Raw genomic sequence first — 18,206 nt, 5'->3', positions numbered from 1 at the left:
GTGAAGCTCCTGCATGTGTTCAATCCGTGGGAGGAACCCTGAGGAACCCCACGGGGACAAACCGGGGACCTTCTCGCTTTGAGGAGGAAGCTTAAACCGCGTGATATAAACACATTTGCAAAACACTGAAAATAAATTCCATTTTATTCATAGATTGATTTCAGTTTGGTTGATAATAATCGATATTTCATGTTTTTTTTTTTTCTTCTATCATACTATCAGCTCACTTCGTTGCTCCTCATTCACGGTGAATCAGAAAGTAAAAGAACAAAGAAATATGAAGGACTTGATCTTAACATATAAAAACTAAACACGCGTGGAATACGGCGATGAAATTGTCATCCGACCAAAACCAAACTGTGCGTGAATTTCACATTAGCGCTTCGAATTCGGAAACTTTTATTACCCCGATGAGAACATCTCCGGCGCCAGGAGGTCTCGGATGCAGGATTTACGTCGGTCCACTGGAGAAGGACACGAAACCCCGATGACCAAGGAGGAGGAGCTGCGTCGACACAACCGTGGACTCGCAGCGCCGGCTGCTGGTGGAGCTGCTTCATCACAGATGTGACAGCGGGGCGTCCCTCGCTTGGAGGCGGTGGATTTGAAGCGTATATTTGGAACGGCCGTTGGATTCTAAAGTTATCACATGGCAATTTAAAATGATCCGATCGAATTAACAGCGGGAGAATTTTCTGTTGCTTCATTGAGACAAAAACGGTCTCTTGGATCTTCGGACGGATCTCCGTTCTTTGAAAAGTCTGGTCGAGATCAGACGACGGGCCCTTGGATCCAGAGTTGCGGAGAAGGCCTGGTGGTGATTTTTGCATTTAAAAACAAATAACGTATTTTTTATCTGGCTTTTTGCTTCTGTCCTTCGATCCCGCGCCTTCGTTTCAGGTTGGTGAAGAGCAGGGCAAAGTTTACGATGTAAGTCGACACGCAGACCATGCAGAAATCCCCGAGGACAAAGACCAGAATGGAGGCCAGATAGATGGAACCGGCCACAGACACCCAGGAAGAAAAGACCAAAAACATGGCGGCCGTCTTGGACAGGGACAAACCTGCAAGAACAAACACGCAAGAGATGAACCCAACGTATGATTATAGAGCGGTTCGGTCCGAAATTACTCCGGAGCATGTGGCACGCATTTTGAAATTCCTCGAGTGAAAAGTTGTGATTAAATCTCTTTTCTTTTTCTTCTAAGTAGCGCTGAATTCAGCTCGGACGTTGACCGACATTCTGGATTACACGTCCGTCTGGGAGACGGTGTCCTGCAGAGACGGACTCACCCAGGCCCAGCTGCAGGGTGTAGAAGATGATGCCAAGTATGCTGTTGGGCTGGTTCAGAAAGTTATCTTTGGCCACGAAGAGCTGGACCAGACCAAAACCGCGTCCCCATCTGCAAAAATAAAACCGAATAAGAGGGAAAGTGGACATAAATGTGAAAGACAAGGGCTTGGAATGAGCTGTTCAAGGGGGGCCCAACGGTGCAGGGACGAGCCTCAAACGTGGCACTGGAGGGAGAAGGACCCGACGCAGGCCACGCTTCTCCGAGGGAATGCACGGACTGAACCCCCAAGAAAACACCCCTACGGTCCGTTTGATGCATATCTGGTTAGAAGAAGAGGTAGAAGATAAAGAGGGATACCTGGAGGTGAAGACCTTGGAGCAGCTCACAGAGTCCGCCAGGTCGCACATCGCCGTGTACTCGGGGTCGCTCTCCTTGGAAAGCTCGACGTGGAGCGCGTACACGGACAGGATCACACCCAACGTGCACAGCAATACGCGCACTTTCCTCTCCCAGCTCGGTACACCCTGCGTGGTCGCCGCCATTCTCACTCCGGGATAGTTTTTTTTTGGGGGGGAAAATAATAAAAGTGCACCGGCAGGCTGGATGAGACAGGCGGCGCCGCGGCGGGCCGCTGGGCCTTTAAAGCCTCGGCTGCTCCGCTCACTGGTTCTCACTTGTGATTGGCTGCTCGGATTTTAACACTCGCCTCTGATTGGTCGGTTCGGTGCAGATGTTGCACCGGAGGTGGACCGCGAGGTGGACTTTCGATCACTACTCTTCTGTTTACTGAAAAGTTTCGCAACACATTTAGATTTTAATCTGACGAATAACCAAATGAAGAGAGAGATTAAATCACATAAAGTATTTGTGTATTCCAAGAATAAAATCAGTCGTAAGTGGTTTATTTCCATGAATTAGAGATGGATCTACATCGAAATCCATATATCGATTCAGCTCGATATAACAATACACACACACACACACACACACACACACACACACACACACACACACACACACACACACACACACACACACACCTGGAAAATTACGGCGTCACCTGAAAAGAAAAGCTCCCTTATCTGCTCCGAAGTCCCGCCTCTCTCAGTGTTCTTCACTCCTATTGGTCGATTGCCATCGCGCGGCCCCACTTCATTGGTTCGCGGAGTGTCACTCAAACGCAACATGGACCCGGACAAGGAAACGGCAAACAAAAACAAGAGATAGCATGTTACCGCGGCTCTGAGAATCACGTTTACCACAAACGTGGTTCACTGACAAGATGTAATAATGATCCGTTACATAGAAACATGTCTCCGTTTTTTGTTGTCTCTGAAGTTTCGGACCAGGACATGGTTTTACGTCACACGTTCTTTGAACGGCCGAGCCTGAGGTGTCGTTAACTAGCCTACGCCCCTGCGTCAAAAAGTGGGTAAGGCTCCCTTTACCATGTTGTAAGTTCAATTCCTCTCCGTTTATACTAAACCAGCAATGCTCAAAGGCCGTCTGCGGCGAAAAACGTCCCGTCAGTTTAATCCGGCACTTATCTAGAAATCGATTTATTAGAAACCTCGTTGTTTGGGCGTCAGGTAACAGAGTACCCGGATGGATGGGAAGTTGTCAAGATGAGGCTGCCGATGCTCGATCTTCTTCTGTCTCTTCACGATACGCGTTTAAGTCTTTCCCCGTTTAATCGTAGTCTGGCCCGAGATAACGATTTGTTTCCCGCATTGTGCTGTGGGGAGCACGGTTTGTCCCGAGAGTCTTTCTGTGCCCAATTCATTTCATCCATTAGTGGTTAAGATGGCGCTGCAGGGACCTGTGTCTGCTCAGGTATCCTGCACGTCTACCTTCAATTTCCTGCAACACTGCCAGGCACAACTGGCTGAAACAGACAGAATTATATCCTCCTATTGACATTTCTTCTTCATGACCTTTCAACCGCTCCCCTCAGGGGATCAAGCTCCTCCATCTAACCCTGCTCCTCGTGACATCCTCCCTCACGCCATCGGACTTAATGTCCTCTTTCTGTACATCTGTAAATCTTCTCCTCGGTGTTCCTCCAGGCCTCCTGCCTGGCACTTCCAACCCCAGCATCCCTTCTCTCCCAGCATCCCAAACTCTTGCCTTTCTGTTCTCTCAGGTTTCAGGGGTGAATTGAATAATAGGTACACTAACAGTAGCTAATGAGTTGTGATTTTACCCGTCCAACCTGCTTGAGAGTAGATTTTCCTCCATGTGGCTCCTGAGATAAATGAGATGACAACCCCGCTGGAGGTTGTCGTGGTTGTTCGCGAGGGTCTGGACTGGTCCGTTAGGAACGTAGAAGGTTCGATCGTATGCGTTATTCGCTTTTGGCGTAAGTTTTACGCCGCATGCAGCCCTCAGCATTAACCGTGCTCGGGAAAGACGCTGGCTTGTGGCCCCCCTGAGGCTGCGGTACTTTATGAATAAAAATTCCACCAATGCTGACCGTCAATCACACCTTTTCGGCTTTCTTCCAGAAAAAGATGTCGACTCAGGAAGTGGGAGATGGTAAGAACGGTCAGCCCGTTTCCGCCGAAAGCATGTCTGCCGAGAAAAGCGCAGACAACCATAACCGGCGAGGAGCGGAGGCCGCGGGCGGCAGCGCCGACACCAGCACGGCGGCCAAGAACCTGGCTTTGCTTAAAGCCCACTCCCTGGATGTGAGGTTTGACGTAGGAGAGGAGTATGATATCATCGAAACCATCGGCACCGGGGCCTACGGCGTGGTTTCGTCCGCCCGGAGACGGGACAACGGTACGGCATCGTTTTTCAGTTCATCATCCCGCGTTCGGTTTACCGCGAAGCTGCGTGATGCAGATTATCGCTCGACGTCGCCGTCCGAACGGGTTTCCCCGTCGCGTTCGCTCATCCGATCCCGTTCTTCATTCCTCAGGCCAGCAGGTGGCGATAAAGAAGATCTCCAACGCGTTCGAGGTGGTGACAAACGCCAAGCGCACCTTGCGAGAGCTCAAGATTCTAAAGCACTTCAAGCACGACAACATTATCGCCATAAAAGACATCCTCCAGCCCAACCTCCCTCACTCCGCCTTCAAGTCTGTGTGCGTACGCTTTCATTCCTACCCGCGAGCAACACCAACGCGGTCGGCTTCTGAACAATTACAATCGTCCCAGTTATCGATCCGGCGGTGTTTCGTACAGGTAGTTGCCACAGGGCAGTGTTGTGACTCATCCGGCCCGTAAGCTTACCGTAACCTTTGAACAAGACGAGTAAAACCTCAGACTTATTCCATCTCTATGTGTTTGGGTCAACTTCCTATCATCCGCCCATATCGTCTCACTGAAATGCTTTCGCCGGTGTCGCTGCGGGTGGATTTTGGAAACGCTTCACGACACCGTCGCGCTTTTAGTCGTCTTTCGGCAGGGAACGTCCTATTCCATAGTCCGTCTGTTAAGCGCCGCTCTCACGGATGTGTTTCTCGTGTGTGTGTGTGTGTAGGTATGTGGTGCTGGACCTCATGGAGAGTGACCTGCACCAGATCATCCACTCCGCCCAGACACTCACACCAGAGCACACGCGCTACTTTCTCTACCAGCTCCTCCGTGGCCTTAAGTATGTGCACTCCGCCAACGTCATCCACCGAGACCTCAAACCCTCCAACCTGTTGGTGAATGAGAACTGCGAGCTGAAAATCGGCGACTTCGGCATGGCGCGGGGCCTGAGCTCGCACCCCGAGGAATCTCATTCCTTCATGACCGAGTACGTGGCGACGCGCTGGTACCGCGCCCCCGAGCTGCTGCTGTCGCTCAATCACTACAGTTTGGCGATTGACTTGTGGTCTGTCGGCTGCATCTTCGCCGAAATGCTGGGGAGGAAGCAGCTCTTTCCGGGGAAGCACTACGTCCACCAGCTGCAGCTGATCCTGTCAGTGTTGGGCACTCCTCCCGAGGGCTTGATCGGTGCTATTCGAGCCGACAGAGTTCGCTCTTACGTTCGTAGTCTTCCTTCCCGAGCCGCCGTTCCGCTGTCTAAAGTCTACCCGCAAGCTGAGCCGGAGGCTTTGGACCTGCTGGGGGCCATGCTTCGCTTCGACCCTCGGGAGCGGATCGGCGTGACTCAAGCGCTGGAGCACCCTTATCTGGCCAAGTACCACGACCCGGACGACGAGCCCATCTGCGTGCCGGCGTTCGACTTTGAATTCGACAAGCTCCCGATGAGCAAGGAACAAATTAAAGAAGCCATCCTGATGGAGATCCAAGACTTCCACAGGAACAAACAGAGTTCTCGTCAAAGACTGCAGTTCAGGCCTTTGGCGAGGGCCAACGGCAGAGCGGGAGGGGCGGCGGCGGCGGCGGCGGAGAGCGGCGGCCAGTGCAGCGCTCAGGCCGCCGGTGTCGGCCGGGCCAAGTCGACGATAATTCCCATGGCGCAGCACTCGCAAGCTGCACAGATGCAGCGACGGCAAATTGGAGAAATGAAATCTCAACAGCGACAAGACGGCGGGATTCATGCGGCGGCGGAGGGGAGCCGCACATTCGCGAATCAGATCCGGCCCTTCGACAAAGAAGTGACCCATAATTTACCTTGCCTGACTAAAAACGAAAGCGGCCCGGTCGACGTGGACATGCCGAGCGCCAGCTCAGACGGCGGTCAGCCAGAAACCATCGACTTGACAACGCCGGTGTCCGGTCAGGACACGCCATCAGAAACAATGAGGGAGGCGAAGGCGCGGGAGCGGCTGGCCGGCGGTCGGGGTCTGACTCAGCCGGCCGAGAGCCAGCCCATGACCCCGGAGTCCACCTCCGTTCCTTCGAGGCCGGCTCAGACCGTGACGCCCTCGCCAGCCGCCGTGCCTTCGCTGTCCCTGTCCGCCGCCCAGGCTCAGTCGCTCTCGCAGTCGCTCTCGCAGTCGCTGTCGAAGAACACCAGGCCTCACGCGGCTCCCGGAGAGGGGGCCCGGAAAGAAGGCGCCATATCGGAAGACACCAAAGCTGCTCTTAAAGCCGCTTTGTTCCGAAACAAAGCCAGGGGCGGTAAGTTCGGTTTCCCCGGGACTCTCGCGGCGGCGCGATCCGACGTCTCCGTCTAAATGTGGGTTTCTCCGTTGCAGATGGCAGCACCTCCGCGCTGGGCGTGGACTCCAACGCAGGCGGCGGCGCGCCGTCTTGTCTCTCCTCCGTGTCGGAGCTGCGCCGGCCCGTCACCGCCCAGGAGCGACAGCGGGAAAGGGAGGAGAAAAGGCGGAAGAGGCAGGAACGGGCGAGAGAGAGGGAGAAGAAGATGAAGGAGAAGGAGAGGAGAGAGGGAAAGCAGGGGGACTCGTTGGGCGGCGTTCTGCTGAGCGACAACGACAAAAGCCTCCTGCAACGTTGGACGAAGATGATGGACAGCTGCAGCGAGAAAACTCACCCCTCCAGCACCAACGGAGCCAAGACCAAGGACTGCGGCGTCAACTCCCACCACGCCCTGGTCCTGAACGAGAACGCTCCCAACAATAAACCCGACAAAGAATCCAGAAAGTTCGAGTCTCCCGAACAGTTGATTTCCCAAGTTAAGTCCAACCAGCCCGCTTTGTTCCATCCTCCAAACGCTCACCAGCCATCCTTACTGTTCTCCATAAGCCAGAGGAAACCTGCGGCGGACATGGTGGTCGCCGTGGGCGGAGGAATAGACATGATGTCCGGCTACGTTAAGAACAACCTGCTCAAACCTCACAACGAGAACAACGGCCAAGGCGCCTACTGTTTGGGTAATTGGAACGGACAGCAATTAGAGACACGGCCTTCACAACAGCAACAACCGAACAGAACACCTCAGCCTCCGCTCGCAAACTTTCTCCAGGCGCAAGGTCAGGCCCTGGCCGACCCTCAGGCTCAGCTGCTTCCTCTGGAGAGTTTTTTGACAAAGGCCCCGTCGCTAACGCCCACGGAGACGAACGGGAACGTGGATATCGGATGCCAGAACGACCTGACGTCGCACTCTAACCCCTCCGGTCGGGGATCCATAGAGAAGCTCTGCTCCTCCGGGGGGGACAAGTCCGGGCCGCAGGCCTCAAACTCCCTCTGCGGGGCCTTGGGGGTCCCCTCGCAGCCTCACCCCGGCTTAGGATTCACAGATACCGGGCAGCAGGGGACCTCCATCGCTCCAGACATTCACACGGTTACGCTGCAGCTGTCCAAGTCTCAGGTGTGTCATTTCTTCTCGCCCGTCGCAGCGCTTTAGCTAAGCTCCGGGTCTCAAACGTGGGATTCCCCGCGGTCTTCTGTAGGGAGTACGTCTCAACCCGACACGGCAGTGGCGCACATCCTCTGCCTTCTTGAACGAAAACAAAAATGATTTTATTTTGTGTCTCCCGTCACTTTCCTTTGGCAGGTGGAGGACGTTTTGCCACCCGTGTTCTCGGTCACGCCTAAAGGCAGCGGCGCGGGGTACGGCGTGGGATTTGACCTGGATGACCTCCTCAACCAGTCCCTCACAGAACTGCAGCAGTGTGACCGAGACAGGTGAAAAATGTGCTTTTCGCATGAAATTTAAGATCGAGTTCCGACCCTGCCGCCGCTCAGGAGTTTGACCGCTAAAACATTACGTAAGCAAGAAGTCCTGAATGGATGTTTTGTAGTTTTCCATGACAATGATTTTATTTTGAAATATTTTGGAATAATTAATAGAATTTTTCAACGGGTTTCCCTGGTATTTGTCTCCAAAAATCCACAAGATAAAAATCTTCCCTGACCATAGTGGGCACAAGCAAGCACCGGGTCAGGACACTATTTAAAGCTGAAAAACAAATGAGAATTATAGGACAGGCTTATATTATACCTTTATTTTCCATTTTTTTAAGAAGGCTGAATATTCAGATCGGTTTAAAATCAAACCTTTTGTTTAGCAGTGGTTCTTTTTAGACATTGGCATCACCAGGCAGGTGTTTTTTTTTGTCAGCAGTCGTTTGCCTCTCAGTAAAATAATCCGGCACCTCATGATTATTATTACCAGATCCGGAAACTGTCAGCATTTCAGCAGCAGCACTTTGGTGCCCGACGCCACGCGTTTCACAAACAGCACTAAATATTTCCCCTTCCTCTTTCTCTCGATCAGCTCGGACTCGGCGCCGCTCTCAGCCTCGCTCCTATCAGATTGGAGTGAAGTCCACCGCATGACTCCAGCTGATCTGGAGTCTCTGCAGCAGGAACTCCAGCTGGGCTCTCCCATGATCCTTTCTGATACCATCCCCCCCGACGCCTGACTTCCCCTGTCCTGGAATTCAAAGGAACTGTTGTATCTTTTTTTTTTTTTTTTTTAACATGACAACCTCGACAAATGACTAAAATTTATTTAAAAAGCTAGCTTTTATAACAGGCATTACCAAGCGGTCATTTTTTTTTACCATAATGACATGCTGCACTGTCTTTTTAATTAAAACTTTTACAATCACCTCTCAGCCTTCTGAACTGTATTATAATGAACGCGTTACAGCTTAGAAATGTCATTTATATCAAAAGCGAGTTCAAACGACGAGGCCCTCAGTCACAGAGCCGACTTCAAACATCAGATAGTCATCTCACGGTTTTGAAGGCAAACATTTCCTGGATGTGCTGGACCTTCATGGTGGACGACTCACTTTTAAGCTACATGTCTTTATGAAAAGTGGAACAGAAATGGGTCACAAAGAATATTATAAATACCTGCTCAGGTTTTTCGGTGCACATTATACCTCTGCAGGTGTGCTCAGGTGTTTGCCACCAAAAGGTTGGCTGCAGATCCTTCAAGTGGTGAGACGGGGCTTCGTGGATCAACTTCTACCAGCACGTTCTACGGATGCTTTACTGAAATGACACCTTGAACGGCTCGTGTCCCTCAGGTCTTTCCTGAACCCGGCAGCACACAGCCATCATGAAATGAGGATTTTAGATTTCCCCGCCAGAACTTTGCTTAAATGATCACAATGGCTTTGCAAGATCACCCCCCCCCCCCCTCCTGCAGATCATCCGTACAACGTAGGAGACACGATTCATCAGATCGACCCACCTTCCGTGGTTGCGTCGAAGGTCCGGCTCTGATCGCACGCGTTCATTTTAAGCACCTGTCAGGGTCACTGAAATGACGCAGCACTTTTCTATCCGCTGCTGCATCACCACCATCATCATCATCATCATCATCATCATCATCCGGCTGTCTGACCAGCTTCTCTGCTCCGCGGGTTCAAACGCCTGCATGAAACATTAGGTAACACGTTCTCCGAAACCCATCCGAAGATGGGCATCACTCTTCTTTCTTAGGCCATTTCTTACACTAAAATCCAGAGAATCAAAGACCATTTATAAGAATCGAACCATTTATTACAAATACAAAACAGTACTTTATTATTTAAAAAAAAACCAGCATACTAAGAAAAGTATTTGGGGAATTTAAGGTTAAATTACTTTTCCTTCATACAACAGTTTAGTCTCGCTTAACTAGTCAAAACCCTTTGATCAGAGACTGTTCACATTGGCATTCATTGGATCTGTTTTGTGGTCCAGCTTTGAGAAAATAAAGATCTAGCTCTGGAGCAGGAGGAGCACAACGGTCGACAGACAGCCGACCAACGCGGCGGCTCCTCCGACCCGGTTCCGGTTGGCTCGGCCGTACAGTCGGAGGTCCGGGATTGTGCTGCGGACGAAGCCGGAGTAGCTCGTCAGTCTGGTGTACACACCTGGCTTGTTCTCCTGAGCGCAGCCCAGGCCAAAACTCACAACTCCGGCCTGCACCCAGGTTCCATTCACCATCTGGCAGACAAGGGGTCCTCCTGAATCCCCCTGGTGGACACCAAACAGCAAATACACACCTCAGAGTCGGAGAGGGAGACGGTCTTTACGGAATAAATGATAGACATTTCATTTCACTTATGTCACGCTCTCAATCTGGAGTCGGACGTCTCGGCACGCTAGGCGGCGACCGATCCAGCGGTACCTGGCAGGAGTCCTTGATGCCGCTCTGGTATCCAGCGCAGATCATGTCATTCAGGATGTCCACCTGCTCCAGGGGATCCACATTATACATCTGCTGACACGAACTCCGCGAGATGACTGGCACCTCCACTTCCTGCAGAGTTCCGACTCCCGACAGAGGCACTGCAGAACAAAGAGGAGCGAGTGTTGTGTATGAAGCATTTAAAGCTGCCGGCGGTGATATTCACCCTTCCGGTTTGTTGTTTTACTGGATTTGAGTTCTTTCTTTGAATGCATTCTTGTCTTGTTGTTTCAGGATTAAAAGGGATCGTGGCCGTCAGTCAAACAAACGCGCCGCGGCACAAAAAAAATGACATTAGCGAGTCTTTTTGCAAAGCCATTGCGAGTAAACACACACACACACACACGCGCGCTTCTTCCGAGCGACTGGGGTCACGGAATGAATGTTTTTAAATGAGAGATCCTATCATCTGTAACAGTGGGGTGAAAGGATGATGAATTCGGTCTCCGTGAGGATGGGAATTCCACTCACGTGCACTAAAACAGAAAACATGGTGTATCTTTTACCGCTTGTTTGTTCATTTTTGATGACAGAATCTTATCGCGCCTTGGCAAAATCCTTATCTGATAGGAGAGCAGACCCAATAACTCAGCAGCTCCGCTGAAAAATATTTGGGCGCTAAACCTTTAGCAAAGAACAAATCCCTCAGAAATGTAATGTCTGACATCTGACTGATTTTACATTACATTACATTGCATTTGGCAGACGCTTTTATCCAAAGCGACTTACAATAGAGGACATCGGGACTGCAAATACACGATGCACAGGAAGGATTTCACTCTGCGCGACATCAGCTCCGAGGAGAGCACGTGACACCGCGTCCGACCAGCTGATGCACATTCACCTGTCTTTGACATGAATCTAAAGACGGGGAATCCTGGGTAGTGCCTTGCAGGCCTGTCACAGCCTCATGTTTGGAGGGGACGCGGACATACCAGAGAAAAGAGCTCAGGCTGCACCTCCAGGAGAGGCAGTCAGTGCAGAAATACAAGAATGCAAAAGAAGCTAAATAGCAAGGAGGACGGAGGGAGGCACATGTTGCTTCCTCTGGTTCATAGAAGGAGCTCTGATAGAGAAACGACAGACGTTAGGAAGCACAATTCTCCGGGGAATGTTTTCCTGGCTTCTCCTCTAAGGGGAAAGCGTCAGAGAAGGAAAAACCTGATCTAAAAAGCTGTTTCAGGGGAGGATGATTAATGCCAGCCCTTTCACAACTTCCTATTGGCGTGTGAAATCTCAAAGATGTCCCAATATATACCGAAGCTTGAAACATTTCATGGCTGGAAGAATCTTCCGCAAGTGAGAAGTTTTGTGGAATCGGTCGAAGTTATAGCGCTGACTGACAGAACATTTAGCAGCTGGGTTAATAATAATAATAATTTATCCTTTATTAATCCCCGTGCGAAAATCGATTCTCTGCAATGAAGCCATCATGGATGAACGATGAGCATTAGGCTGCCATGGGTGCATTTAGTGGGTCGAGACGATTGTCACGCCGCCCCTAAGTCTCCTTCCCGCATAAAGCCATGAGGTGCACAAACAGGTTATCCTTACCGCCATCTCGGGTGTTTCCCCAGCCGGTGACATAGCACGGCATGCCGCTGGGGAACAGTGTACCGGAGGCAGGCAGGCACACCGGTTGGATCCAGTTTGACCAGGTTAGCGGGCTGGAAAGCTTCACCAGAGCGATGTCCTTCCCGCTGCCTGGCTCCACGTAGCCCGGCGGGATCACCACCAGGCTCACGGAGCGCACCAACTGGTGAGGGTTAAAGCCGTGCAGCTGGTACCTGCCTGCATACAGGGTGTAGGGTGTCACATCGGACGGACTGGGGACACACACACACACACACACACACACACACACACAGACAGACGGATGCTGGATTAGTAACATCAGACATGATATGCTTAACGTGAATGCAGGGAATGGATTCTTAGGACTGATTTGAGAGACATATTCCCTCCAGAAGGTCCCGGGGAAGCCCGGCCTCCTGCTCGTGACCGGAGGGGAGGCCGAGAACTGACTCGACAGGTAAAACGAGAGCTTCTCCTTTCGGCTCGGCGATGCGGCGTCTTGATCGGCGCCGACGCCCGCCGATTATCCTTCGCTCGCCCCTGAACGAGACCACTAGACGCCTCATCTCTGGGGGCGGAAATCATCCTTTCCCGTCCTTTATCCAACCTTTTCCGGCTGAGGACCAAGGCCTCACACTTGGAGGTGATGATTCTCAACCCAGCCGCTTCACATGCGGTTGCCAACCACTACATACACACACGTGGGTGTGTGTTGGTAGATAAACAGATGGATAAACAAATAGCAGAAGACGACTTAATGCGCAGGTTTTAATGCGCAGGAGGATGGCAAAGATGAAGTAGGACGAAGCAGGGATAGAAAACGGATGGATGAACTTTTCCTTTTGCTATTTATTATTCATATTTTTCATCAGCCGTGTTACAGCCACTGTTTGGAAAAGAGCTTTTCCAAAACGTATTTGTGGATGTTACCGGTATGGATTTAAGTTAAAAAAAAAAAAAACGAAATTTTGTGTAACTATAGCTCATATTACAACATGGACACCTGCAGTTTATAGACAAGAGCGGCCTATAAATGTGCACATATATTTATTTTGTTCTTTTTAGCTGGTGCGGCTTATATTCAGGTGTGATAATAATCCGAAAATTACAGTAATTTCTTATAATTGACAAATCAAAATACCTTGTTTCAAACAAAGTAACCTTAAAATAACAATTGCTAAAACAAGAAGCCTTTTGATTTTTTTTTTCTTAAACTTGCACTCACTGTCCACACCCTTTCTTTGGTTAATCCCAGTTACTCACCCTGCAACTTTGTGAAATAGATTAGATAGGTAGATTACATGAGATTAGATAGAAGGAAGAATGTATTAATCCCCAGGGGGACAGTAAAATGTCACAGCAGCAGGGCACTTCAGAAAACAATAAAGATAAGAACATTCAAGTACAACAGGAAAGATGTAACTACAAGAAGAAAAACCCTGGTAGAACACACAAGCAGATCGGCCAATGTGTGTTAATTAAGGCTGTGCATTAATCACACCCTCCTGGGTTTTTATGCATTTAGTGAGAGATATAATGACGCTGCAGATGCACGAAGGCCTGCTGCGAAGGACGCTGGAGAGAAAAGTGAACAGAGGGAAAAGAGTGATCCTGAATCCCTGGGATGAACGGAGCTCTTACTTGGGGAAGCAGTGAGCAGCTGACAGGACCCACAGCTCGTTGATGATGGAGCCCCCGCAGATATGACCGTCAGTGTCTCTCTGAAAGCCAAGGGACGGGCTGTCAATGAACATCTAACCCGTAAACAGAGCTTTCTTCACCTGAACTCAGACAGCAGCGGAGGAAGAGGAGAAGAAGAAGGAGAAGGTGAAGGAAACCTACCTGGATGTCCACCTGCCACGGCCAGGCCCCGTCGACGGCGTCGATTCCGCCCACGATCCTGTTCTCCACTATCGGCGGTCGGCCACATTGTTGGGCGGAAGCGGCCAAAACACCTTAACGGGGAAAATAAATAATCCTTTTTTTTCAATCCTTTATTATTTTTGAAACAGGCCGCGGAGCGGAGGGTCGGGGGACTCACCTGCCAGACACCACAAGGCGACCGGAAGTTGAAGCTTGGGGGACATTTTTGTTTTGGGTTCGCGGCTGAAACGGTTTGATTTTCGAAAGGAATAAACCGAACCGACGGGCGAGCGGGTGGTTAATAGTTTCGGTAAAATCGCATCGGGGTTTTCCTGCCGCCGGGCCCGGTGGTATCGGTCGAGGGAGCCTGCGGTTCCCGTTCCGGCTGGGCGGGTATCGGTGCGGGCAGACTCCTCCGAGGCCGCTCCAGGTAGCACTTCCGAGATCCTGAGCGGGATACCTGCGCGCGTGTGCGCTTCGACCAATCAGAAGCTCCCCCCGCCCCCGCCCGCGGATGCGTGTGAGCAATCAGATTTAAGGAATACGAGCGCGAGGGCAAAACCCCACCGCACCTGCGCGGCCGATCCAGACCCGGAAGGCGGTTCCGGTTCCGGTTTGACGGTGGACGCTTCGCGGCATGGTATTTACTTATATGTATATTTTTTTTTTGTAACTGTATTTATTTATTTTTTTACGAACCTTTAATTTTATTTTTATTTCTTTTTATATTTTTGTGTTTATTTAGTATTTTATTCATTATTTATAATGCATATATTTAAAAAGAAATATTTTTATTGACAATATTGCTGTGACAAAGGAATTTCCCCAATGGGAATGTATTTTTTATTTTATCATTACCATTTTTTGTTTTATTTTAATAATTTGCTAGTTTATTCTTTTTATATACATAATATAATATATGATATTATACTTTTTATATTTATATTTAGTCTGAGAGCAGCACCCCCTCGGGGGTCAATAAATTAGTCTGACTCTGATTCTGATTCTCAATTCAAAATGTGGAGGCCCGACTCTCCCGAGAGCTTCGATTGTGTTCTTATCATATTTCATGGAAAGAGGTACTTTCATCCTTGACGGAGCAGCAAGTGAACCGGTTCAACAAGTACTTCCTGAAGGTGAAGCGATAACAGGCCGTAAATACAAAACAACCGGGTCAAAGGTCAAACCCAGATACGGTTCGGACACGCCCGCGAGGTTCCGCGGCGCATTCGCCGACGTTACATCGGACGGACGCGGGGAAACCGCGGCATATTCCTTGCACTAGACACCAAATGTACACTCCTTCTGTCTGTCTTGTTTTCTCCCATTCTCTCATTCAGCTTCTCTCTCTCCTCCCTCCATCCCTCCATCCCTCCCTCCCTCCATCCCTCCACGCCCCAGGCAGTGTGTCTAGTTTCACAGAGCAATTGAAGGTGACAGGGACAGAGAGAGAGGGAGCGGGAGGGAGGGACAGAGGGAGGACACATCACAGTGTTGCCTGGGGCTACACAACAGTGGAGGAAGCGCGAGAGATGGAGGGACAAAGAGGAAAGATAGGAGAGACTTGTGAAAGTATTCATTGGGAAATCCATAAACAGGTAATGGGGGGGGGGAATAAAGTTATACACATGGGCGTTTGTGTGTGTGTGTCATAGATGTTTCCCTGCTAGTCGGCTAATAATCACATCTAACACTGACGGTGTATGTATTAGTATGTGTGTGTGTGTGTGTGTGTGTGTGTGTGTGTGTGTGTGTGAGGGACTCTGTCTTCCTCTGTCTCTCAGTCATAATATATGAATGCATTATAGGACTCAGTCAGTAAGAGCAATTATAATGCACTCCTGTTTGTTTTTATTTTAACGTCTTGATGAATATTTGTCGTGGCATTGTAACCATGGTGACTGCCTCCACTGCCACCCCCCCATACACATACACATGCACACACACACACACGCACGCACGCACACACACACACTCCCACCCCCTCCCCATCCCCCTTCAGCGCTGAAAAAGCAAGGGATGGTGAGAGAGAGAGGGAGAGAGAGAGAGAGAGGTGACAGGAATGAACTAACAAGATGCACTAAAAAAATGCATGTCCTGGAGCTACATGAATCTTTGCAGTGAGGCACGCGCCATCACACACACACGCACACACACACACACACACACACACGGCACTCAGCACATAGGGATCACATAGGTTAAGCCACATTCCAGCAACTGGACCACAATGAGCTGCCCCAGTCATTTTCAAATAAAGGAAAAACAACATGATTACCAGCTTGCACACAAGCAGATTGACTACAGAAGTGTGTGTGTGTGTGTGTGTGTGTGTGTGTGTGGCTCCGGTGTTTAAGTGAATCAAGCAGTTACATTGTTTAACTTTCCTCCGCTTTGCTTTTCTTTTACCGTTTTTTTTTTTTTTTACTCATTTCTAAGCAGATGTGGACAAAACAACCTGAAGGCCACGTTTTCAACGGTTCACATTTCTTCACAGAAATATGAGAACCAACATTAATTCTACATTCAGTTTTTCACAGACGCTCATGTATTTGCTGATTAAAACTTTCCAGCAATCATAAACGACCGGCCTGAACGATACATAGCACGCGGTCCTTATATGTTTACACCAAAAACACTGCTCTAACACAACATTTTTACACTGAAACTGATTTTCCTGCACGGTGAAATGTCAAGCACTGGACTTTCGCATGATGTTTTTGTTTTGGTGTTTTGCATCGGAGTACTTGTACTTGAGGTAAACGCCGGAGTACTTCTCCAGCGATTCTTACTCCCCTTTTACCTTTGAACTTGTCAAGTCCTTTCCTTTCTCCGAGGCACGTCTTGGAGGAAAGTAACAGAGGAAGAGGGGGGAGAGAGAGACAGAGCAATGGGGGCAGCGGAGAAAGAATAGCAGAGTATGAAAGAGAGAGGGAGCGACAGAGAGAAAGGGAGCGCAAAGTCTTGTCAACCGGAAATAAAACAAGCTGGCACCCTCCCCATCCCCAAGCCCCTACACCCACCCCAAAGTCACATACTTCCTCTTCACTCCCTCTATCTCACCCCTCTGCCTCTCCACTTCCATCTCCCGTTTCCTCCTGTTTTTTCGCCGCAAACAGATATATTTAAACCCCGGTTCTAATCCGCTCCGGCCGGCCCGGCTCCGCAGAACCTACCCCGGTACCTGCGTCATTACTTGCACCTTTCAGCAGACCTCATTGCAGGCGGGGGAGGTTTACTGCCCCTGAGCTTTAAGCTCGGTACAATAGCAGGACAAATACCTCTGTGGTCATGGAACAATACCCTTGTACTCGGGGGATTGGTGCAAGTGTGAGATTAAAAACATAATAGGGATGATAAAATAACCCAGGTAAGCTCACCTGTGCGCCTCAGAGGATCCACACTTTTTATTAGAAATATGCGCTCAGGGTCACGTGTTTGTCTATTGTGGATGATTTTCATAATGGTTATAAAAATGTTCTTTATTATGTTTAGATTTGCAGATTGAAATGAATCCCCAGTGCTCTAAATTGCAACTTGTAATGATAATGATGAATTATTATTATCATGAGGTTGCACTACCATGTACACATGCTGTGTTTCTTCCCCTCGCGTTCATTCAGCGGCGTAAAATAAATATAGCTGAATTTTTTATTCGTATTTATGTTTTTGTAAAGTAAGATACTTGAATCCATCATACTATTATATGACATTTTAATATGGTACAATGTCAGGTGAGCCGTATTCAAATTCATACAAAACAATGCATTATCATATTTGATCAAATTGCTATTTGTGGTGAATATGTTGATTTGCTGGGAAATGTTGGCTAAGGGATGTGTTTAAAGTTTATGCGGAGGAATAAAACAATATGGTATATTTTTAAGTGCACCATGTTCAAATTCATACTAAACAATGCATTATTATATTTGATAAAATTGTTATTCGTGGTGAATATGTTGAAATGCTGGCTAACGGATCTTTTTAAAGTTTATGCGTAGGAGTAAAATAATATGGTATATTTTCAAGTGTGCTATATTCAAATTCATACAAAACAATGCATTATTATATTTGATAAAATCGCTATTCGTGGTGAATATGTTGATTTGTGGGGAAATGTTTGCTAACTGATCTGTTTTAAAGTTTATGCGGAGGAATAAAACAATATGGTATATTTTCAAGCGCGCCATATTCAAATTCATACTAAACAATGCATTATTATATTTGATAAAATTGCTATTCTTGGTGAGTGTCTTCGACGACATGTCGAACAAAACCTCATCGATAGGGAAAGCCAGCCGATCCGTTTTTAAGTTTAAGCGGAGGAATAAAACGTCACCGAATCGATCAATTTCCCGATGGGATAAACATCGTTCACGGTGCGAACGGCGCGACACTTCATTTCCGCCCGACGTCGTCGAAAGCCTTCGATATTTATACGCAATTTATGGCAGAAATTGAGTTCCATCATCTATTTA

At 49.0% G+C, this 18,206-nt stretch overlaps 3 protein-coding genes across 4 annotated transcripts; 1 reads left to right on the top strand and 2 right to left on the bottom strand.

Moving 5' to 3' along the window:
* Positions 1-126: 126 nt before the first annotated feature.
* vkorc1 (vitamin K epoxide reductase complex, subunit 1) lies at positions 127-2,007 on the bottom strand. The gene is made up of 3 exons (XM_086140911.1): positions 1,653-2,007; positions 1,294-1,403; positions 127-1,064 (listed from the first exon to the last, which is right to left on the bottom strand). The coding sequence occupies exons 1-3, from the start codon at positions 1,835-1,837 to the stop codon at positions 853-855; spliced, it is 507 nt and encodes a 168-aa protein (XP_085997037.1). The 5' UTR covers positions 1,838-2,007; the 3' UTR covers positions 127-852.
* A 389-nt stretch (positions 2,008-2,396) lies between these two features.
* Positions 2,397-8,711, top strand: mapk7 (mitogen-activated protein kinase 7). Of its 2 annotated transcripts, none has more exons than XM_086140908.1 (7): positions 2,397-2,723; positions 3,800-4,076; positions 4,216-4,381; positions 4,780-6,314; positions 6,392-7,467; positions 7,654-7,784; positions 8,377-8,711. In XM_086140908.1, the coding sequence occupies exons 2-7, from the start codon at positions 3,806-3,808 to the stop codon at positions 8,522-8,524; spliced, it is 3,327 nt and encodes a 1,108-aa protein (XP_085997034.1). In that variant the 5' UTR covers positions 2,397-2,723; positions 3,800-3,805; the 3' UTR covers positions 8,525-8,711. The 2 variants fall into 2 exon arrangements, with proteins under 2 accessions (XP_085997034.1, XP_085997033.1); XM_086140907.1 differs by having other exon boundaries at positions 2,397-2,727.
* An 884-nt stretch (positions 8,712-9,595) lies between these two features.
* LOC147215011 (serine protease 27) lies at positions 9,596-14,163 on the bottom strand. Its single transcript, XM_086140909.1, has 6 exons — positions 13,907-14,163; positions 13,708-13,820; positions 13,507-13,586; positions 11,845-12,116; positions 10,231-10,391; positions 9,596-10,076 (listed from the first exon to the last, which is right to left on the bottom strand). Exons 1-6 carry the CDS (start codon positions 13,950-13,952, stop codon positions 9,819-9,821), a joined length of 930 nt encoding a protein of 309 aa, XP_085997035.1. The 5' UTR covers positions 13,953-14,163; the 3' UTR covers positions 9,596-9,818.
* Positions 14,164-18,206: the final 4,043 nt, after the last annotated feature.

Source organism: Fistularia commersonii, chromosome 33 (genome assembly GCF_037954325.1).
Source record: "Fistularia commersonii isolate RoL2024-O1a breed Wild chromosome 33, RoL_Fcom_v1.0, whole genome shotgun sequence".
NCBI classification, from domain to species: domain Eukaryota; kingdom Metazoa; phylum Chordata; class Actinopteri; order Syngnathiformes; family Fistulariidae; genus Fistularia; species Fistularia commersonii.
Note: the sequence above shows the minus strand (reverse complement) of the source record. Positions and strands in the feature narration are given on the sequence as shown.